The sequence below is a fragment of the Thunnus albacares genome, chromosome 7 (assembly GCF_914725855.1).
Source record: "Thunnus albacares chromosome 7, fThuAlb1.1, whole genome shotgun sequence".
NCBI classification, from domain to species: domain Eukaryota; kingdom Metazoa; phylum Chordata; class Actinopteri; order Scombriformes; family Scombridae; genus Thunnus; species Thunnus albacares.
Window position 1 is genome coordinate 16,885,465 of NC_058112.1, and position 15,568 is coordinate 16,901,032.

Genomic DNA, 15,568 nt, shown 5'->3' on the forward strand with positions numbered 1-15,568 from the left:
CTGTATCCCCCCAGCACACCAGGTCTGAAGTCATTCATTAGAGGATGAGGTCCGTCCCAAAGCAATATTGAATCTGACATGTGGAAATCTGTGTGTTGCAGTGAGTCTGCACTTGTGTGTGTGTGTGTGTGTTTATGCACTATTTGGAGTGCATAATTTTCCATGGGAGCAATATCATAATTTGTAATTTCATATTGCAATGTCACAGTGCCAACATTTGATCTAAGAGAGTCTCAAATGTGTTATTGTTAAGTATCAAAGCCAGAAAAAATACAAGTTGATTTTATTTTTTTTTGAAAATCACTCTCAGGAAAGGAAAAACAAAAAAAAACACCTCGACACAGGGAGGATTACAAAGAGATGGGGAAAAAAAATACCGCTTTGGCTGAATAAATTATCTTACAAAAACATAGAGGATATCATTATAATACAGTTATTACAATACACAGTGAAATCAGTTTGTGCAGGGTACCTTTAGGCTTACAGATGTAAGAGCTCTCAGTCGGCTCACCGTTTCTTTTTAATCCCCGTCGTTTCTGAAATGCTTTGTCTCTGTCTCCTTCCCTCTCTTTGAAAACAAGTGGACAAGAGGTTCATTGAAGCGAGGATTACTCTGAGAAGTGGGTTGAAGTGGAGTAACATAGTCTTAGTCGACTGACAAACCACTCAGTTCAGACTGTGCTGTTAACCTCCTGTTTCTCCTCCTCCCTCCTCTAGCCTTTCACGATGGAGGCGCTTGTGTCGAGGGTCTGTGCGCAGGCCGCCTCCAAACGACGCCGAAAATTACACTCTTCCTCTGGCAAGGGTGTCCCTCAGTCAGTCTTTACATAGTAGTCTCTTCCCATTCTAGTTCAACATCACCTGGAGAGAAGAATGTGGAGTGAGCTCTGTGCCGTGGGGAGTGTATGTGTGCGTGTGTGTGTGTGTTTATTGTATATGTCGTTTACCTTCCATGGCATCCAGGGAGTCCATCTTTTCCAGAGCAGAATAGCTGACAAACCAGATGGACTGACTGTTGCCTTTGTTGTTTAGAAGTTCCAGGGTACTTTGGTGCAGGAAGATGTACTGGGCCTGACACACAAACACATTGAAAAATATTGTACCTTTCTGATGATTCAAGTGTTATTTTGAACAGACCATACGCTGAGCAAATGATCATCTTAATTCCTTTGGTGTGGTATTATTAAGCCTTAAAATAATGTGGGGTTTTTTCAGGGGTGTTCTGGTTGCTCAGGGGTCAAAGTTGACCATGTTCTGGCAATATTCCTGGTTTCGAGTCCAACTAGAGACCTTTGTAGTATGTTATCACCAATATCTCTCTTTCCCCTCATTTCCTGTCAGCTCTCTTCTGTCTACTAAAGGAGTAAATGCCTTAAATAATAATGAGAGTTCAACATTAATTTTATTGAAATCAGTTATTCATTCTATTGTGTGATTTGGTGACATAATTTTTGAAGTCCAACAAGGCAAGCAACACTACTACAGATGTTTTAACAGATCCCTAGTTTAATTCAGTTATCTCTAAGTTATCTCTAACTTTTTTGGAAGTAAAATGTAAGTGAACACATCTGAATTGCTCTGTTTAATTGTCATTCATTGGCATTTCATTGTAAAACTGCATGGGAGCAGCAGGAAACCTGAACTAGAAGTGTACTTCTGATACTCACTTATAATAACTTTAATATTTGCCTTTGTTTTTTTAGATAATATAGTCAACCCGTGGGCTTGTTTAAAGCTGCCTGCAGAGTAACAGTGCTCCAGTATCTCTGCGATGATGTTTGTGAGTAACATTTTTATAAAACAACTGATCTGAATGATGGCCTTGTAGCTATCTGGCTCACTGAACACTGCTGTCTCAAAGAATCAAGCTCTCACAGGTTGGAAGCTGCTCTTTCATGCTCAAACCTTACAGCCAAAATGTTGAATTTCAAAAAAATGTATGGAATATCCAGAGAAGATAAAACAATAAAACTATGAGGAGGCACTGGCACAAGGCAGAGAGTCCACGCAGGCACTCAAACACACACCTGCGGTCCAAAAGCGATGAATAAGAGGGGTAATTTTAGGATAGGTTCATGTTTTTTCAAGAGGGGGAATCCTGCTCAGTATACATTTAATCTATTGCCAGATCATTCTCTTTGTCAAAACAAGAATTTTCCAAATATTTCCTCGTGGGGATGGGATCACAGCAGGGCGTGAAGTAAAAAGTGGGACAACTACACTGCTATTGGTGAGTCTTTGATGATTCTCAAGTGTACTGGAACAACTTAACAAGAAACACTGTATGATTATTTATTCTCTCTTGGTTGTAAATTTCAACCACAGAAATAGAATATAGCATTTTATTTAAAGTGTACTAACCAGATTCTGTACCATACACATCCTCTCACTGCGCAGTTCAGCCACCAGACCGTAAATATCGACAAAGTCGTGATCTCTGACGTGCTGAATGAGGTGGTCAAGAGCAATAAACACACCTGTTCTGCCCACACCAGCACTGAGGGAACAGTGAGAGAAGAAAACACCATTATACTGTCTGCTCCTCCATTACAACCAAAGGAACTGACATGTTTATGTCCCACTTGAGAGTTAAGCACAAAAGGAGCTATTTGTGATGGACTTTGTTGATATGAAACTCCATTTAATCACCAAAAACAGAATAAAATAGTTTAATTGTTAAGGACATTATAATACTATAATTCATGCAGTGTATATATACTAACACTGAGGGGCTTCAGTACCTGCAGTGGACCACTATAGTGGTGTTGTCATGCCTGTGAGCTCGGACAGCTTTGACAAACTTGATGAAAGTGCTGCAGGACTCTGGGACCCCATGTTCAGGCCATGACGTGTAGTTGAAGTGGCGAACCAAAATGTAGTGCCCATGCTGCAGAGAGGAATTCAGCTATTACATTATATTTCTAATTACATTAACATAAAAAACATGACTGTAACAGACTGCAGATAATTTACTCAAATGTAATGTGTGCTAGAGGAGGGAAGGATTTTTCTGCACAATGATTCTTAAAGTAATAGTTCATCATTTTGGGAAAAACGCTCATTAATTTTTTTGCTGAGAGTTAGATGAGAAGATTGATACCACTGTCAGACATGAGAGTGGAATCAATCGTCCTTTAAGTGGTTTGCCTGTAAAACATCTGGTGGCCCATTACCTTGCAGAACAAAAAGCACTGAGTCACATTTAATTTCTTTTGTATTACTCAGTTAGATGGAAACATGGCAAATTAGTGAAGAACAAATTTACTTTTCGAGTTATTAGGTTAGTTACCTTTTCTACTTTCAGGGTTCTGACAGTCCAGTCAGGAAGGATTTCCTCCGACACTTTTGAGATTAGAATGTCGCTAAACACTGACATTGGCTTGTTGTCCTCTGGCCAATACTTGTGACACCGAATCTGAAATGTCACACACATACACACACATTAGATTCGTAGCAGATATAACCCTCCTGGTGACAGAGTAGTAATAGAGCCCAAAACTGAGCCCAGTCTGTCCTCTGAATGCCAAAACTAGTGGTGTTTTATAACAAATCTCTCATGACGCACTCTGCCTTTCTCATAACACTGCGTGAGCATGGCGATGGTGCGCGTTCCCGTTTCCCAGATCATCCTCCAGAAGTCAGCCACCGTCCCAGGCAGAGGACCCTGGGTGGCTATGAATTCATTGGGACACAGGTAGCCCTTGGGAGACAGAAGGAGAGAAAGAGAGGCTTGTATGTGTAATATACATAATACACTATTGCAAAAAATGAAATAAATAAATAAAGGTTATTAACTGAGGCACAAACCTTAATTTCTACAATAAATGTAAACACAGACGAGGATTTTCCCCCCAAAATTGGGAGGAAAGCCTCTAAATATATCTATCTATCTGACAGAATCAGAAAGAAACTGAGAAATATCCAGAATAAACTCCTCTACTTTGCAATAAATGTGTGTCGGCTTTTAGCAGCCGATAGCTGGTACTCACTGAGACAAAGCTGGCGTTGATGTAGTCAGAGCCCGCAGTGCCTGGTTCTGACAGCAGTTTCACACGGTTATTATTATCTAGACACAGCACAGAGAAGAGAGGACTGTGGTAGAAAAATGTGAAATGCAGCTGTGCAAGCTGTGGCGAAATCCATATGTAGCTTATATCAGAGCTACAACAAAGAGATATTTCTGCTATGTCATCATATATCATAACTGTGGAAGCAATTTTTCAACCTGATCATTATTTTGAGGCATATTTTTGCTGGTATTCTATATTTTATTTTCTCTTCCCCAGCCTGTCTGTGGCTCTCAGTCCCAAGGCCGTTTGTTTCTACTGAAGACAGCAATCTTTAAAAACAGCTGACAAATATATAGTTTAATTTTTTTTAAAAAAGGGGTCAGTAATTTCCTAAAACAGCTGGTCTCTGCAGTTTTTAGAAAACAGGAGTAAATACTGCATTTGCTGGGGACACTTGGTGCTCCGGGGGGCAGCGGGACAGTATACGTGATATTAATTAAACTACGGTGCCCTCGTTCATGGTAGTGAAGTAACATGTCACCCAGTGCCACAGTGTGACTCACTGATGTTTTTAAAATACTTTTTTGGAAGGGAGGTCTACTATATCACGTTTTGGCTGACTTAACTAAGTTTATTCCCAGTTTTACTTACAAGGTTTGATGTTAGGGAAGCGGTTCTTGGATTTGTTCCAGGGCAGGTCAGCATCTGTGGTGGCCAGGTCCTGCAGCAGCTTTGGGAGCTCCTGAGGAGATACAGTACGATGCAACACATCTGTATTCACATAAATACACAAACGTGTTTCAGGTTCAGATTTTAGGGTCACTTACCGCAAATTCTTCCTGGAACTTGGAGTTGTCGCTGGCACACAGATCCTCTACATGCTGTAGAAAAGACTTCTTGTTGACAGGCCTGACAGAGAGGCCGGGAGAGAAAAAGACAGAGTGTGAGGAACAGACAAAAATGTACAAAAACTCTACGACAATTTGCTATTTTCTGTAAATGTATTCTTAGGCTACAACACGTATTACTGAGCAGCACAGAACATGCAGATCTATGGTGTAGCAACTGTGTGCATATTCACATTATTTATGCAGGATGACTTACTTGAGTGATTTCCTGTAGCTGAGCAGCCTGGACAAAAATAGATGGCAAAAATCAAACAAAATAAACAAATTAACTCGATAATCACAACTCCCACTGTGGTATTTTTATTCATGAGAGCAGAAATGATCCTCGTTACAGAGAGTACAGTATGTTAAGCAACGGAGGTTCAACCATGTTATATCTTTAATCAATTCCACTTTGATTTAACTGTGACAGACTGACTTTGATGTTTCAGTCTAAAAGGAATACGTGAACAGCAGTAAACTTGAATGAAGTGCAAGGGGATCCAATTTAACAAATAAACAAATAAACATGGTTGCTCCCCTGTGGCTGCTGTTTCTTTGCATTACTGATCCTAAGCTATCGATAAAGCTTACCATTTGTGCCCCCTAAAACCTCTAAGCCTTCCAAGCAATTTTGAGATAGCGAGTTGGGTAAACAAATTAAAATGGTCTCAAGCAGAAGAGTGTCAGCACAGCTCTGCAATAGCTGCCTGTCAGTGATGGAGGCAAAGGAGCACACCGGAGGAAAAACACTAACATCATCGATTCATTCGACTGTCGACCTCCACCAGAGGTTTGATAAACAACACAAATGGATGATTAAACACAAGCTCATACAGTTAATATGATGATGATGATTACACACACACACACACACACAGTGATGCAACCAAATGATACACACAGGAAAAAGTGGCACACGCACACACACACACACACACACACACACACCAAAAGCCCAACTTACTGGATGACATATATCTCTTTCCGTCTAAAGAAGAAGGAAGAATACCTGGTGAGAGAAAAGTGCTCGGTGAGAGAAAAGCAAAGGCACAAGCAGGCTGGGTGAGTCAATGCATGTGTCTGCACGTGAAAGGGAAAGTTATTTGTGAAAATCGGTGACAAGTGGCAAGCGTAAGTGTTACTTTATCTCAGCTCACTGTCCAAGTCATGAAGAGATTCTGGTCACAACAGAGCAGCGTACCGCTGGAACGACGGCAATTTGAACTTAAAAGACAGCGGGGGCAGCTTAATGCGGAGCACAGCATGCAACTGTCAAAAACATCAGATCTCTACTCTTAAAATAGTGTGATAGCTAAAATAAGTAGACGGCATTATCCCAGGAACTGCCTCCCTTTTCAGGAACAGGTAACTGATACTTAATATAGTGATATTTAATAAAGCAGGCAAATATTTGCTCAAGCAGGGCAGTTATGTTATTTTTACACACACAGTAAAGGTTAAGGGACAGTTATCTGCTAGGTGGGAGCACTTTTATTTATCCATCTCCTCACATGTGGGTTTTATGTTTATAATGTTCCTTTTCATTCAGTTCCTATTTTTATGTGTATATGAAGACAGCCAGTTTTACACCTACATGGAACCCTCTATTTTTGGTTTCTCTTATTATTTTGTTGTTGTGTGGGTGATGGCATTCTCCAATGTTGGGGAGGTGCTCAGAAAGCTTTACGTGCTTATTGGTTGTTCTAATGCTGATGTCTATTTATATTGGCGAATAAAAATTGCTGTCAAAAAAAAAAAATCTTCCACTCATATTAAAAACTTTTCTTTCCTGTAGTTTCTCGCTTCATCAGCCGTCAGTGATCTCGATACACCAAAGCTAACACAAAATGTGACTTTGTTTCTTAGCTGATGCGAAATTGCAGCATGAGAAGGGAGAGCAGCTTGCAGCATTTATTATCTGTGCACTTGTTTGTGCCAAAATCAGAAGGGGCCCTTGAGTATGTAGGAGAGGATGGTTGTAGAGAAGCAGACAGCATGACTTCTGCAGAGAACTGAGGGGAAACTATAAAGCCACAATGATGCTGTGTTGTTTCGTGGTGCTGCAGCTTCTATTTTCTGCACAAACTCTACAACACTTGATGATTTGTGCTGACAGGAGTGCAAATCAAGTTGGCTGCGGCAAAGAGGTTTTTGTCATGTTGACTAAAACTTTGTATGAAGCAGCTAAATCAAGCCTGAAGTCATGCAGTGTGCACCCAGCTCAAAAACATGTGTGTTGTATCAGGTAAATCGACACTTAGATTAAAATGAAACATTCTGGACACTGACCGGTTGAGTTTCTCTTGTTTCAGCTCCAGATCTGCCACAGCAATAAGCTGATCCAGTTTATACTTGGTCTCAATGATCTCTGCTTCTCTGGGTGAATAAGTCCCGCCCTCCTTCTTGCGTTGATGGATCCTAACATTTGATGAAAAACACGTCAAACACATTAGTTAATAATTTGATAAAGACAGAATTAGAATTTATAAAAACAGAAACTTAAAAAGGGTTAAAAGAATTTGCAGATGACATGTTCTTTCCTGCATGAGTACTTGGTCTTCATAGTAAATAGGATCAATGCAGTGTTTGGGTAAATGAATGAATGTCTGTTGCCATCTTACTTGACTGATCCACAGATGATAATGATGAGTAACACAGCCAAGAAGAAGGAGAGGAGCACACCCATAATGATCTGTTCTTCTCTGGTCAACAGCCCGTCCACTACAGACAGAAGGAGAGGAGACTAAATGGACAGTATTACGCAAAGAGAAGTTACAGATCATGTTATAAAATTTTTGATGTAAAGTTATACAGTGTTGAATATAAATACCTTTGGTTTTGACATGCTCGGAGTACTCAGAGTCTGTGTATTGGCCCTTGATGTTAGTGGCTCTGAACTTAAACCTGATGAATATGGAACATCACTCCAGTTTCAGCTTTATATTTTCTACAAAGCATAAACTGTACATTCAATATTTTTGAATAGTTGTGTTGTTGAACTGAGTGTGCCTGTGGTGTACTCACACATAGACGGTGTTAGGCTTCAGGGGTCCATTACAGAAAGTGTCAGTGTTGTTCTCCTCCATACAGGCATCACTCTCTCCGATCACGTATGTTCCTGACGTAGTGTGATTGTGCCTCACCAGGGGCCGGCTGTCTCCAGACACACTGCGACCCTCTCTGACGTGTGTGTCCTTGCGTGATGCCCCGTTCCCCAAACATGGTGGGTTGGGGAACCCCTTGTCAGTCAGGTAAGGGGCAGGGCGATGAAAAAACGCATTCTTCCAGCTGGTCATATTCACGATGTCCTTCACTGTGACAGGATGGAAGTTAGCAAGGTAGAGTAAAATTATGAGTAAAATTTCTTTACATTAAGCCCTTCGATTTCTGCTTATATTTTGTCTTTTGTGAGCTTAAACAAAACAACAAAATTCTACTTGAGGTTTAAAGCGCATACAGGACAAATAGCCAAGCATGTTCAACTAAAAGTGACATCTATCAGTGTTTTTGAAGAGTCATACCCCCTGACTCGGCCACGATGACCTGAATTTTTGTGATTGGTCCATTGTCGTCACTATAGAAACAGGCAGGCATGCGGATGGTGATACTCCTGTGGGTAACCATGGCAACCCCTCCATGGCCCAGCACTGCCTGGGGTCTTTGGGTTGGCTTGGCCGGGGCTGGAACACACAAACGTATGAACACACAGTTACACACACACACACACACACACACACACACACAGAGGTTGTGGTGTGATACAGTATGTGTAAAGATGTGTTTTTTGTCTGTTGTATTTATAAAACATGACAAATAGGCTGCTGCTCAGTCACAGTCACAGAAAAACTGTGTCTCTATAACATCCACACAGATCTCATGATATTACTGAGTTACATTTGATGTGTCAGAATAACTCAGGCTTGTATACTGTTGTACTGAGCATTAATACTGTGCAGTAGCAATTCTCTGTCTTGCATCTATGCTGCACTGCTGCAACAAAATAGAGAAACACTGTACACACACACACACACACACACACACACACACACACACACACAAAAAGAGAGACTTGAACCTTTGATCCCTGTTGTTATCTGCACATGTGCGCTGGGTGGGCTCCTCCCAGCCCCGTTCTTGGCTGAAATCTAGAAACAGATAAATAGAAGGAAGTAAAACAGCAGAGAGAGAGATGGTCAAGATATGGGTTCAAGTAAAGAAAACAGCTATTTGAACAAGGAAAAGCTCATCTGTGTTTTGGCCCAGGAAGGGTTAATTTGGGAGCTCCAAATGAGTGTGTGTCACCTGTATGTGAGATATACAGTATGTGTGTGCTCCTCACCTGTATACTATAGCTGTGACCTCCCTTTAGGCCTTCGATGACAGCAGTCAGCATGTTATGGTCTCTTTGGGTGATATTAAGGCTGATGTTCTTGACCAGCTGCTCCTTTTCATAGATGTACACAAAATAGGCAGTGATGTTTCCGTTGGGCTCCTCTGGGGGGGTGAAAGTAACCTTTACACGGTTCACCTCCTCTGGTATAACTGATATGATCACATTCTTGGGTGGATCTTTGGGCTCTGGGGACAGAGTAGAGAGTATAATATAGGAAAAATAAGAGATACTACATGTAGATTTATTTTAGGATGGGCATCAGCTGTCATAGGCCCTCAAAGATTTTTCCGTATACCTTCCTCCAGTGTTTGAAAGTCAATAGGCCCAATGGCCTTCCCATCCCTGGCAGCATGCTCCACTGGACCAGTGAAGGCAGTGACAGTCACAAAGTAACGGGTGAAAGCAGTCAAGTTTGTCACCACAACAGTCATCAACTCTCCTGGAGCCCGGACTGTTGAGTGGTTCAAACCAGGACCATCCACCTAAAAAATACCAGCACAGTCAATGGAAATATTTAATATTTGTGTCTTATGTGGATATGTGAGCACAGTTGGAGTCATTTTTGTGCATTCTGCTACATCATATGTTAATCAGCTCTTGAGATACTACTGCTATTCTAAAAACTCTGCCTAAAATAACAACATACTGATCTGTTCTGAGAACAGATCTAACTGTGTTTATATTTGTGTATGTGTCTAATGTAACTCAGTGAGTTGACCTGCACAAGATATGAAGTTGGTCCAGAGAGAACAGCTGGAGCGTCCCACGCAACACGAAGGCTGTTGGCGGTGGGGGTCATTTTTAGGTCACGGGGAGGGACATCAGGGTCTGAGGGATAAACATCAAGTAAGATCTTTACACACTAAGTGATAACATCTTAAAAATATTGTTATGTTATCACACCAATGTTAACATGCCATTTGCTGGAACTGGTAGGCACAACCCCTGTTGACTCATGGCTGTGTTGCTCTTATATGGCTCTTGCATCTGCTCAGGGTTCAGTCTACGTTGAGGTAAGTGCCTCAAATTAGTTGTGTCTTTCATGGTTTGCATATTCTTTAAAATTCGATTGACAAATGAATTTGTAATAATACTAATAACACTACTTCTCCTAATAACAAGAGTAGCAAAAGGGTTCAAAAAGAGAAAAGATTGCATTACAGGAAGTCGAGGGCAGTATTACAGTGCTGATCTCATTACAATGAGAATGTGAACTACTGCAAGACCAAAAAAACAAGAAGATGTGGTGATCTTGATGGTGATTGCTGCTAGTTTCTAATGCATTAGATATTGTGTGTGTAAACATTCTTTTAACATCTTAAAATGCCACATTACTACCTGTTAAAGCAATACAACTTGCTTTAACGCAAGATAAATATCCTCCAGATACTATATACCTGTGAGAGTGATGCTGCTCAATCATACCTGTGTTTGTTTAGGTCTTGTAATGGAGACACCAGAGGCCCAATTTAATGAAATTAAACCCAATCTAGATGGGTTTAAAAATACTATTTAACAATTTGTATACTTTTTTTACTGGCATACCTGGAAAAAAATCACAGACTTATTTGTCAAATATTACTCCTTGTGTCCTGGCTAACCGCCAACCCTCAAGTGCAAACACAGAAACGTCATACAATCTTTGTGATGTTCTTACTCCCAGCAAGAGTGCGTGCATAATTCCAGCGTGTATATTCTCCAACTCCGGCGTTTGTCACAGCAGCCACTTTGAAGCGGTAGTATCTGTATTTAGCCAGGGACTGGAGTGTGACGCTCTGGTTCCCTTCAGTGCCATCTGAAGCAGTCACTGAGACGGTTACATTAGAGTCCACGCAGTCCGGGTTCGGTTCGTCCTCTAAGGCCGGCTGTGCAGTAGTTAGGACGTCTGGTTCACAAACAGTTGAAAGTAGCTGTGCAATGATGTGGTACTCTTTCAGCAGGCCTGGAACGGAGAGTGGTGGAGCCCACTGAAGTGTCACATTATTAGGGGTGACCTGAGATATGTTGAGGAAGCGAGGAGCAGCTGGGACTGGTAGGAGAGACACAGAGGGTTGTTTTCGTTCTGTATTAAAATGAGCAATTCTTTGAATTCACCACGAGTAGCTTCTATTAGATAGTAAGCTGTGTCTACAGTTGCAAAATGACAATTACAATAATTACAATAAGACTGACTACCTGATTCGGAAAGAGTGGAAGCAGTACAGTTCATTCTGTCTCCAGGTCCTGCAGAGTTGACTGCAGCCACAGTGAGTGCATACTCCTGGTCTGGTGAAAGCCCAGTCACTGTGTACTCTGGTGTGTGGGCCTCAAGTGTGAAGGACTGCAAGTCTACCTCCACTAGAATCTCATAAAATAGGATCTGCCCATTAGGGTTGGCTGGAAGTTCCCATGATAGCTGAATTGAATTCCAGCCCACTCCTGAACAAGACAGGTTCCCCACAGCATCAGACACTGCAGACAGAGAGAGAGAGAAGTGAGACAGTGATGCTGTTGCACCAGAATTAGTTTTAGTTAGTATTCTTCACTGTCCACTGTAGGAGAAAAGAACCAAATTAAATTTCAGTTTTTATCTATAGTTATTTCCTTACACAAGCTGAAAAAAAGACACACAGGATTCTGCCTTACTGAAAATTACATTTTTTAAAAAAAAAATTGCAGTCTGCAGACAGACTTAACAGATTTGTGACTAGAAATACTGATACATTTATTACATGAAAACAAGACAAATTAGCTTTATCTTGAACTTGTTGTAATTTTCAGAGACAACCATTACCGCCTTTAATTTTCTTGGCTGTATAGCCAGCAACTCTGCTGTAACAACCCACTCCACTGTACCTGGGGGGAACTGTGTTCTACTTGTTTTATATTTGAATTAAGTATAACTGCTGGGCTTTTTTTCACAATGATATTCAGATGTTATTGTGAAAAAGTCTCAGCAGCGTCTCCACTGCCTATGAACATTACCTTTCCTTGGAGTTGATGGGAGAATAATGACAATGTTTTATACTTCTTTCATTGAAAGTGTTTTAAGTTTTTCATTTATTTGCTGGTTTACATCCCTTTGTCAAAAGAACCTCAGCTCTAAGTTTACACCAAAAAAATAACTCTATAGATGGATACATATATTTGAATTATTTGCTTGTTTTTTATATAATTGGCATAATTGGATTGGTTGCTGCCATTAACCCTTGTGTGTTTCAACCTTTTTTATTCCTGTCTTTTAAATGACTGCATTTATGTAGCGCTTTTGTCCAAAACACTTTACAGGGGTTTTTTTGCAGCTCATTCATTCATTCACACACACACTCTCACACCAATGGTAGCAAGCTACTGTGCAAGGTGCTGGCTTGCCCATTGGGAGCAATTTGGGGTTCAGGGACATTGAACCAGGGACACTTTGACATGCAGACAGGAGGAGCAAAGGATCAAACCACCAAGGACGATTAGTGGACGATCCACTCTACTTCCTGAGCCACAGTGCCCCCCCCCTTTTAAGTTCTTACAAATTAAATGAAGTGAACTAAATCAGTGTTACGTCCCTTGTGTGTAGACAGTGTGTACTTTACCTGACTCTTTAGTGGTGAAGGTCACAGGACTGCTGAACTGATTCCCATGGCCCACTCTGGTGTAACTGTAAACACTGATCTCGTAGGAGCTATGAGGCCTGAAGCCTGTTAGATACTCTGTGGTTGACGGACCAGAGGAATTCTACATTTGTGCACACACACATAAAAACATCACACAGAGGAGATTAAATCATCCAATCCTGATTACTGGATGTCTTATTGTATCAACACACATATGTGCATGCGTGTGTAAGTATAATGTTATTGCTGAGTGGTATCTGGAGTGTGAAATTGGAGCTACCGTCAGTGTGACAGTGTGTACTTTCACTGAGTGGGTCTCTGGAGTGTGTTCAAGTGTGTGTGTGTGTTGTTGTTATTGTGGAGTAGCTTTTGGTGTGTGAAATTGACAGTACCCGGTGTGTGACGGTGTGTGTGATGAGGTCTTGGATCCTAAAGCCGTACTGTATCACCACTCCATTGGGCTCCAGAGGAGGCTCCCAGCTTAGCCACACAGAGACATCTGTGTGGTTGTGTATAGTCAGGTTATAAGGAGGGGACATAGGGCCTGAAATAGGCAGATAAAGAAGAAGATAGACTGAAACAGACAGTAGATACACACCCATTGTTTCATAAATAAACACTACCTCATTTGGATCTTAGAGGGATTTTAAACCTGCTTTCAAACTAACCTCCTTCATCAGTGTGCAGCAGCAGCAGCAGAACAGGCCCCGAGCCTTTACGCGTTGCAGCTGTGACAGTGAGGTTGTAAGCTGTGTATGGAAGTAGGTTAGTGAGGATGAATGAGGTGTTGGGCGTCTGTGTTGTGTTGGATCCCCCTGGGCCAAACAGCATGAGGGTATACTCTGTTATCTCCCCGTTGGCCTCCAGAGGGTGCTGCCAGACCACTGCGATGGAGGACGATGACAGGTTCCTGGTGGACACCAGCAATGGAGAAGAACTAGGAACTAAAGAGAAACACATCCACACACATGTGAATGTCATGACAGATACATGAACCATACTTCATAAGTGAATGTTTGTGTTCATGAACTCACCGTCATCATCCGTTCTCAGGTACATTGTGCTGGTATGGTTGTAGGCAGGGCCAGCTCCAGTTGCCGGGGTAACAGTCAGCACATAAGGAAAATATTTCCTGAGTTTGGTGAATAGGAAGACATTGTCATTGGTGATATGCTTGATGGTCTTGTTGAGAGCTGAGGGTGCTTGGTTGGGCAAGTTTGGGGGGATGCCAGCTTCCTGCAAGGTGAGCAGATAGTGGGGACGGCCATTCGGCTCCAGGGGAGGGTCCCAGCTGATAATGATGGCAGTGGAGCTGAAGATCTGAGCCGTCAGGTTGTGCACTGAGTCACTTGGCACTGGAAAAGGAGACAGGTGGTTACTATTATTAACTACCAGTGACAACACTTTGATTTGAGTTCATTTTAGTGTGAGTCAGTAAATAAGGGCATAAATCAACCATACTCAAATGAGCAGCACACCAATTGGCATCATCATCATTATCACCATGTGTCACAAGCACTGTCATAATCATTGGCAGCATTGTCGTAATGAACACACTCAACAACAGCACGTCAAGTGGAAAAATATGGCATGAAAACACTTCAGCAAAAAAGAAACACAGCAAAATAAAATAGAACAGCAGACAGTCAAAGAGACAGTATCCTAAAAAATTATCAGCCGATTCAAAAACATTCAGGCATTCAGGAGGGAAACTCACATACTGAAAACCTTGGGATTGAAAGAGGCTGAAGAGAAAATACTCATCCTGTTCACACCTGTGTTTACTGTTCATCATCTGAAAATAACTCAGTCAGAATGCACAAAGCAGCATAGTATACAGTGTAGAAAAAGGGGGGAGATGAAGGGGAAAAGGGGAGATAAAACTTGAGAGATCCATAAGATGAATGAGTGGATGTGAGGGGCCAGGTGTGTGTGTGTGGGTCTGAGCCCAGGGGTGTGACCCCCAGCTGGGCTTGGCTGTGCGGGAGAGATAAGGTGCCCTGGAGGTCCGGTGCTTGGCTGAGAGTGGAGCAGCTAGAGCACAGGTAGAGATACAGAGTCAGTATGAGCAGTTATCAATCAGAGACAGAGAATACTTAACGAGCAAAATGTTAACGAGAAAACAAAATCACTACACACAAATATGTACTTTATGTGACTACATCTACTATGGCGGCTGTCTGCACCATTTTTCCCAAAATCACATAAAAACAAAGATATCAATTTTATATACACTTCATTCTCTCCTTGAGGATATCAGAAAGACACGTACACAACTACATATTATATGCGTACATGCAAATGTTGGTATCCATCGCAACAATGCAACTGTAGCATGAGCACAAGATGAACTTATCAAAGCACGTCATGTCAACGGTTCTGCTCTCTCTTTCCTATTTTTTCTCAATGTTTCTAATACTTCACAACTTTCGTCGTGCTTAGTAAAAGGAAACACAAACTGGTTGTCTTCAAGGAACAGTGTCACAGGCGGACAAAAATAGAGCCAGTTTGCTAGACTGACAGTTATCTCCTTTCACTAACAGGCTGAAAGTTACCATCTTTAATCGCAGAGTTTTTATGTAATTTTCATTTGAAATTAAAGAGTTTTGAAAAAAGTGTGCAGATCTGCCATCCAGTGAGAATCTAAATCTGAGTATATAATAATTATTTGGCTTAACGTGTGGCATT

The 15,568-nt window shown here is 41.4% G+C and overlaps 1 protein-coding gene across 1 annotated transcript in view; it reads right to left on the reverse strand.

The window, feature by feature from the left end:
- Nucleotides 1–305: 305 nt before the first annotated feature.
- ptprq (protein tyrosine phosphatase receptor type Q) overlaps nucleotides 306–15,568 on the reverse strand; it is a 37,865-nt gene continuing 22,602 nt past the window's right edge. The window contains exons 38-63 of the mRNA XM_044357158.1: nucleotides 13,915–14,235; nucleotides 13,549–13,824; nucleotides 13,273–13,424; nucleotides 12,860–13,001; nucleotides 11,469–11,744; nucleotides 10,951–11,322; nucleotides 10,012–10,121; nucleotides 9,589–9,775; nucleotides 9,240–9,478; nucleotides 8,976–9,045; nucleotides 8,422–8,580; nucleotides 7,925–8,213; nucleotides 7,731–7,804; nucleotides 7,522–7,621; nucleotides 7,190–7,318; nucleotides 5,865–5,909; nucleotides 5,115–5,141; nucleotides 4,838–4,919; nucleotides 4,662–4,752; nucleotides 3,990–4,066; nucleotides 3,566–3,700; nucleotides 3,290–3,415; nucleotides 2,742–2,887; nucleotides 2,362–2,497; nucleotides 948–1,071; nucleotides 306–861 (exon numbers count right to left, since the gene is read on the reverse strand). Coding sequence (XP_044213093.1) covers nucleotides 824–861; nucleotides 948–1,071; nucleotides 2,362–2,497; nucleotides 2,742–2,887; nucleotides 3,290–3,415; nucleotides 3,566–3,700; nucleotides 3,990–4,066; nucleotides 4,662–4,752; nucleotides 4,838–4,919; nucleotides 5,115–5,141; nucleotides 5,865–5,909; nucleotides 7,190–7,318; nucleotides 7,522–7,621; nucleotides 7,731–7,804; nucleotides 7,925–8,213; nucleotides 8,422–8,580; nucleotides 8,976–9,045; nucleotides 9,240–9,478; nucleotides 9,589–9,775; nucleotides 10,012–10,121; nucleotides 10,951–11,322; nucleotides 11,469–11,744; nucleotides 12,860–13,001; nucleotides 13,273–13,424; nucleotides 13,549–13,824; nucleotides 13,915–14,235 — 3,923 coding nt within the window. The 3' untranslated portion in view covers nucleotides 306–823. The remainder of the gene's footprint in view (nucleotides 862–947; nucleotides 1,072–2,361; nucleotides 2,498–2,741; nucleotides 2,888–3,289; nucleotides 3,416–3,565; nucleotides 3,701–3,989; nucleotides 4,067–4,661; nucleotides 4,753–4,837; nucleotides 4,920–5,114; nucleotides 5,142–5,864; nucleotides 5,910–7,189; nucleotides 7,319–7,521; nucleotides 7,622–7,730; nucleotides 7,805–7,924; nucleotides 8,214–8,421; nucleotides 8,581–8,975; nucleotides 9,046–9,239; nucleotides 9,479–9,588; nucleotides 9,776–10,011; nucleotides 10,122–10,950; nucleotides 11,323–11,468; nucleotides 11,745–12,859; nucleotides 13,002–13,272; nucleotides 13,425–13,548; nucleotides 13,825–13,914; nucleotides 14,236–15,568) is intronic.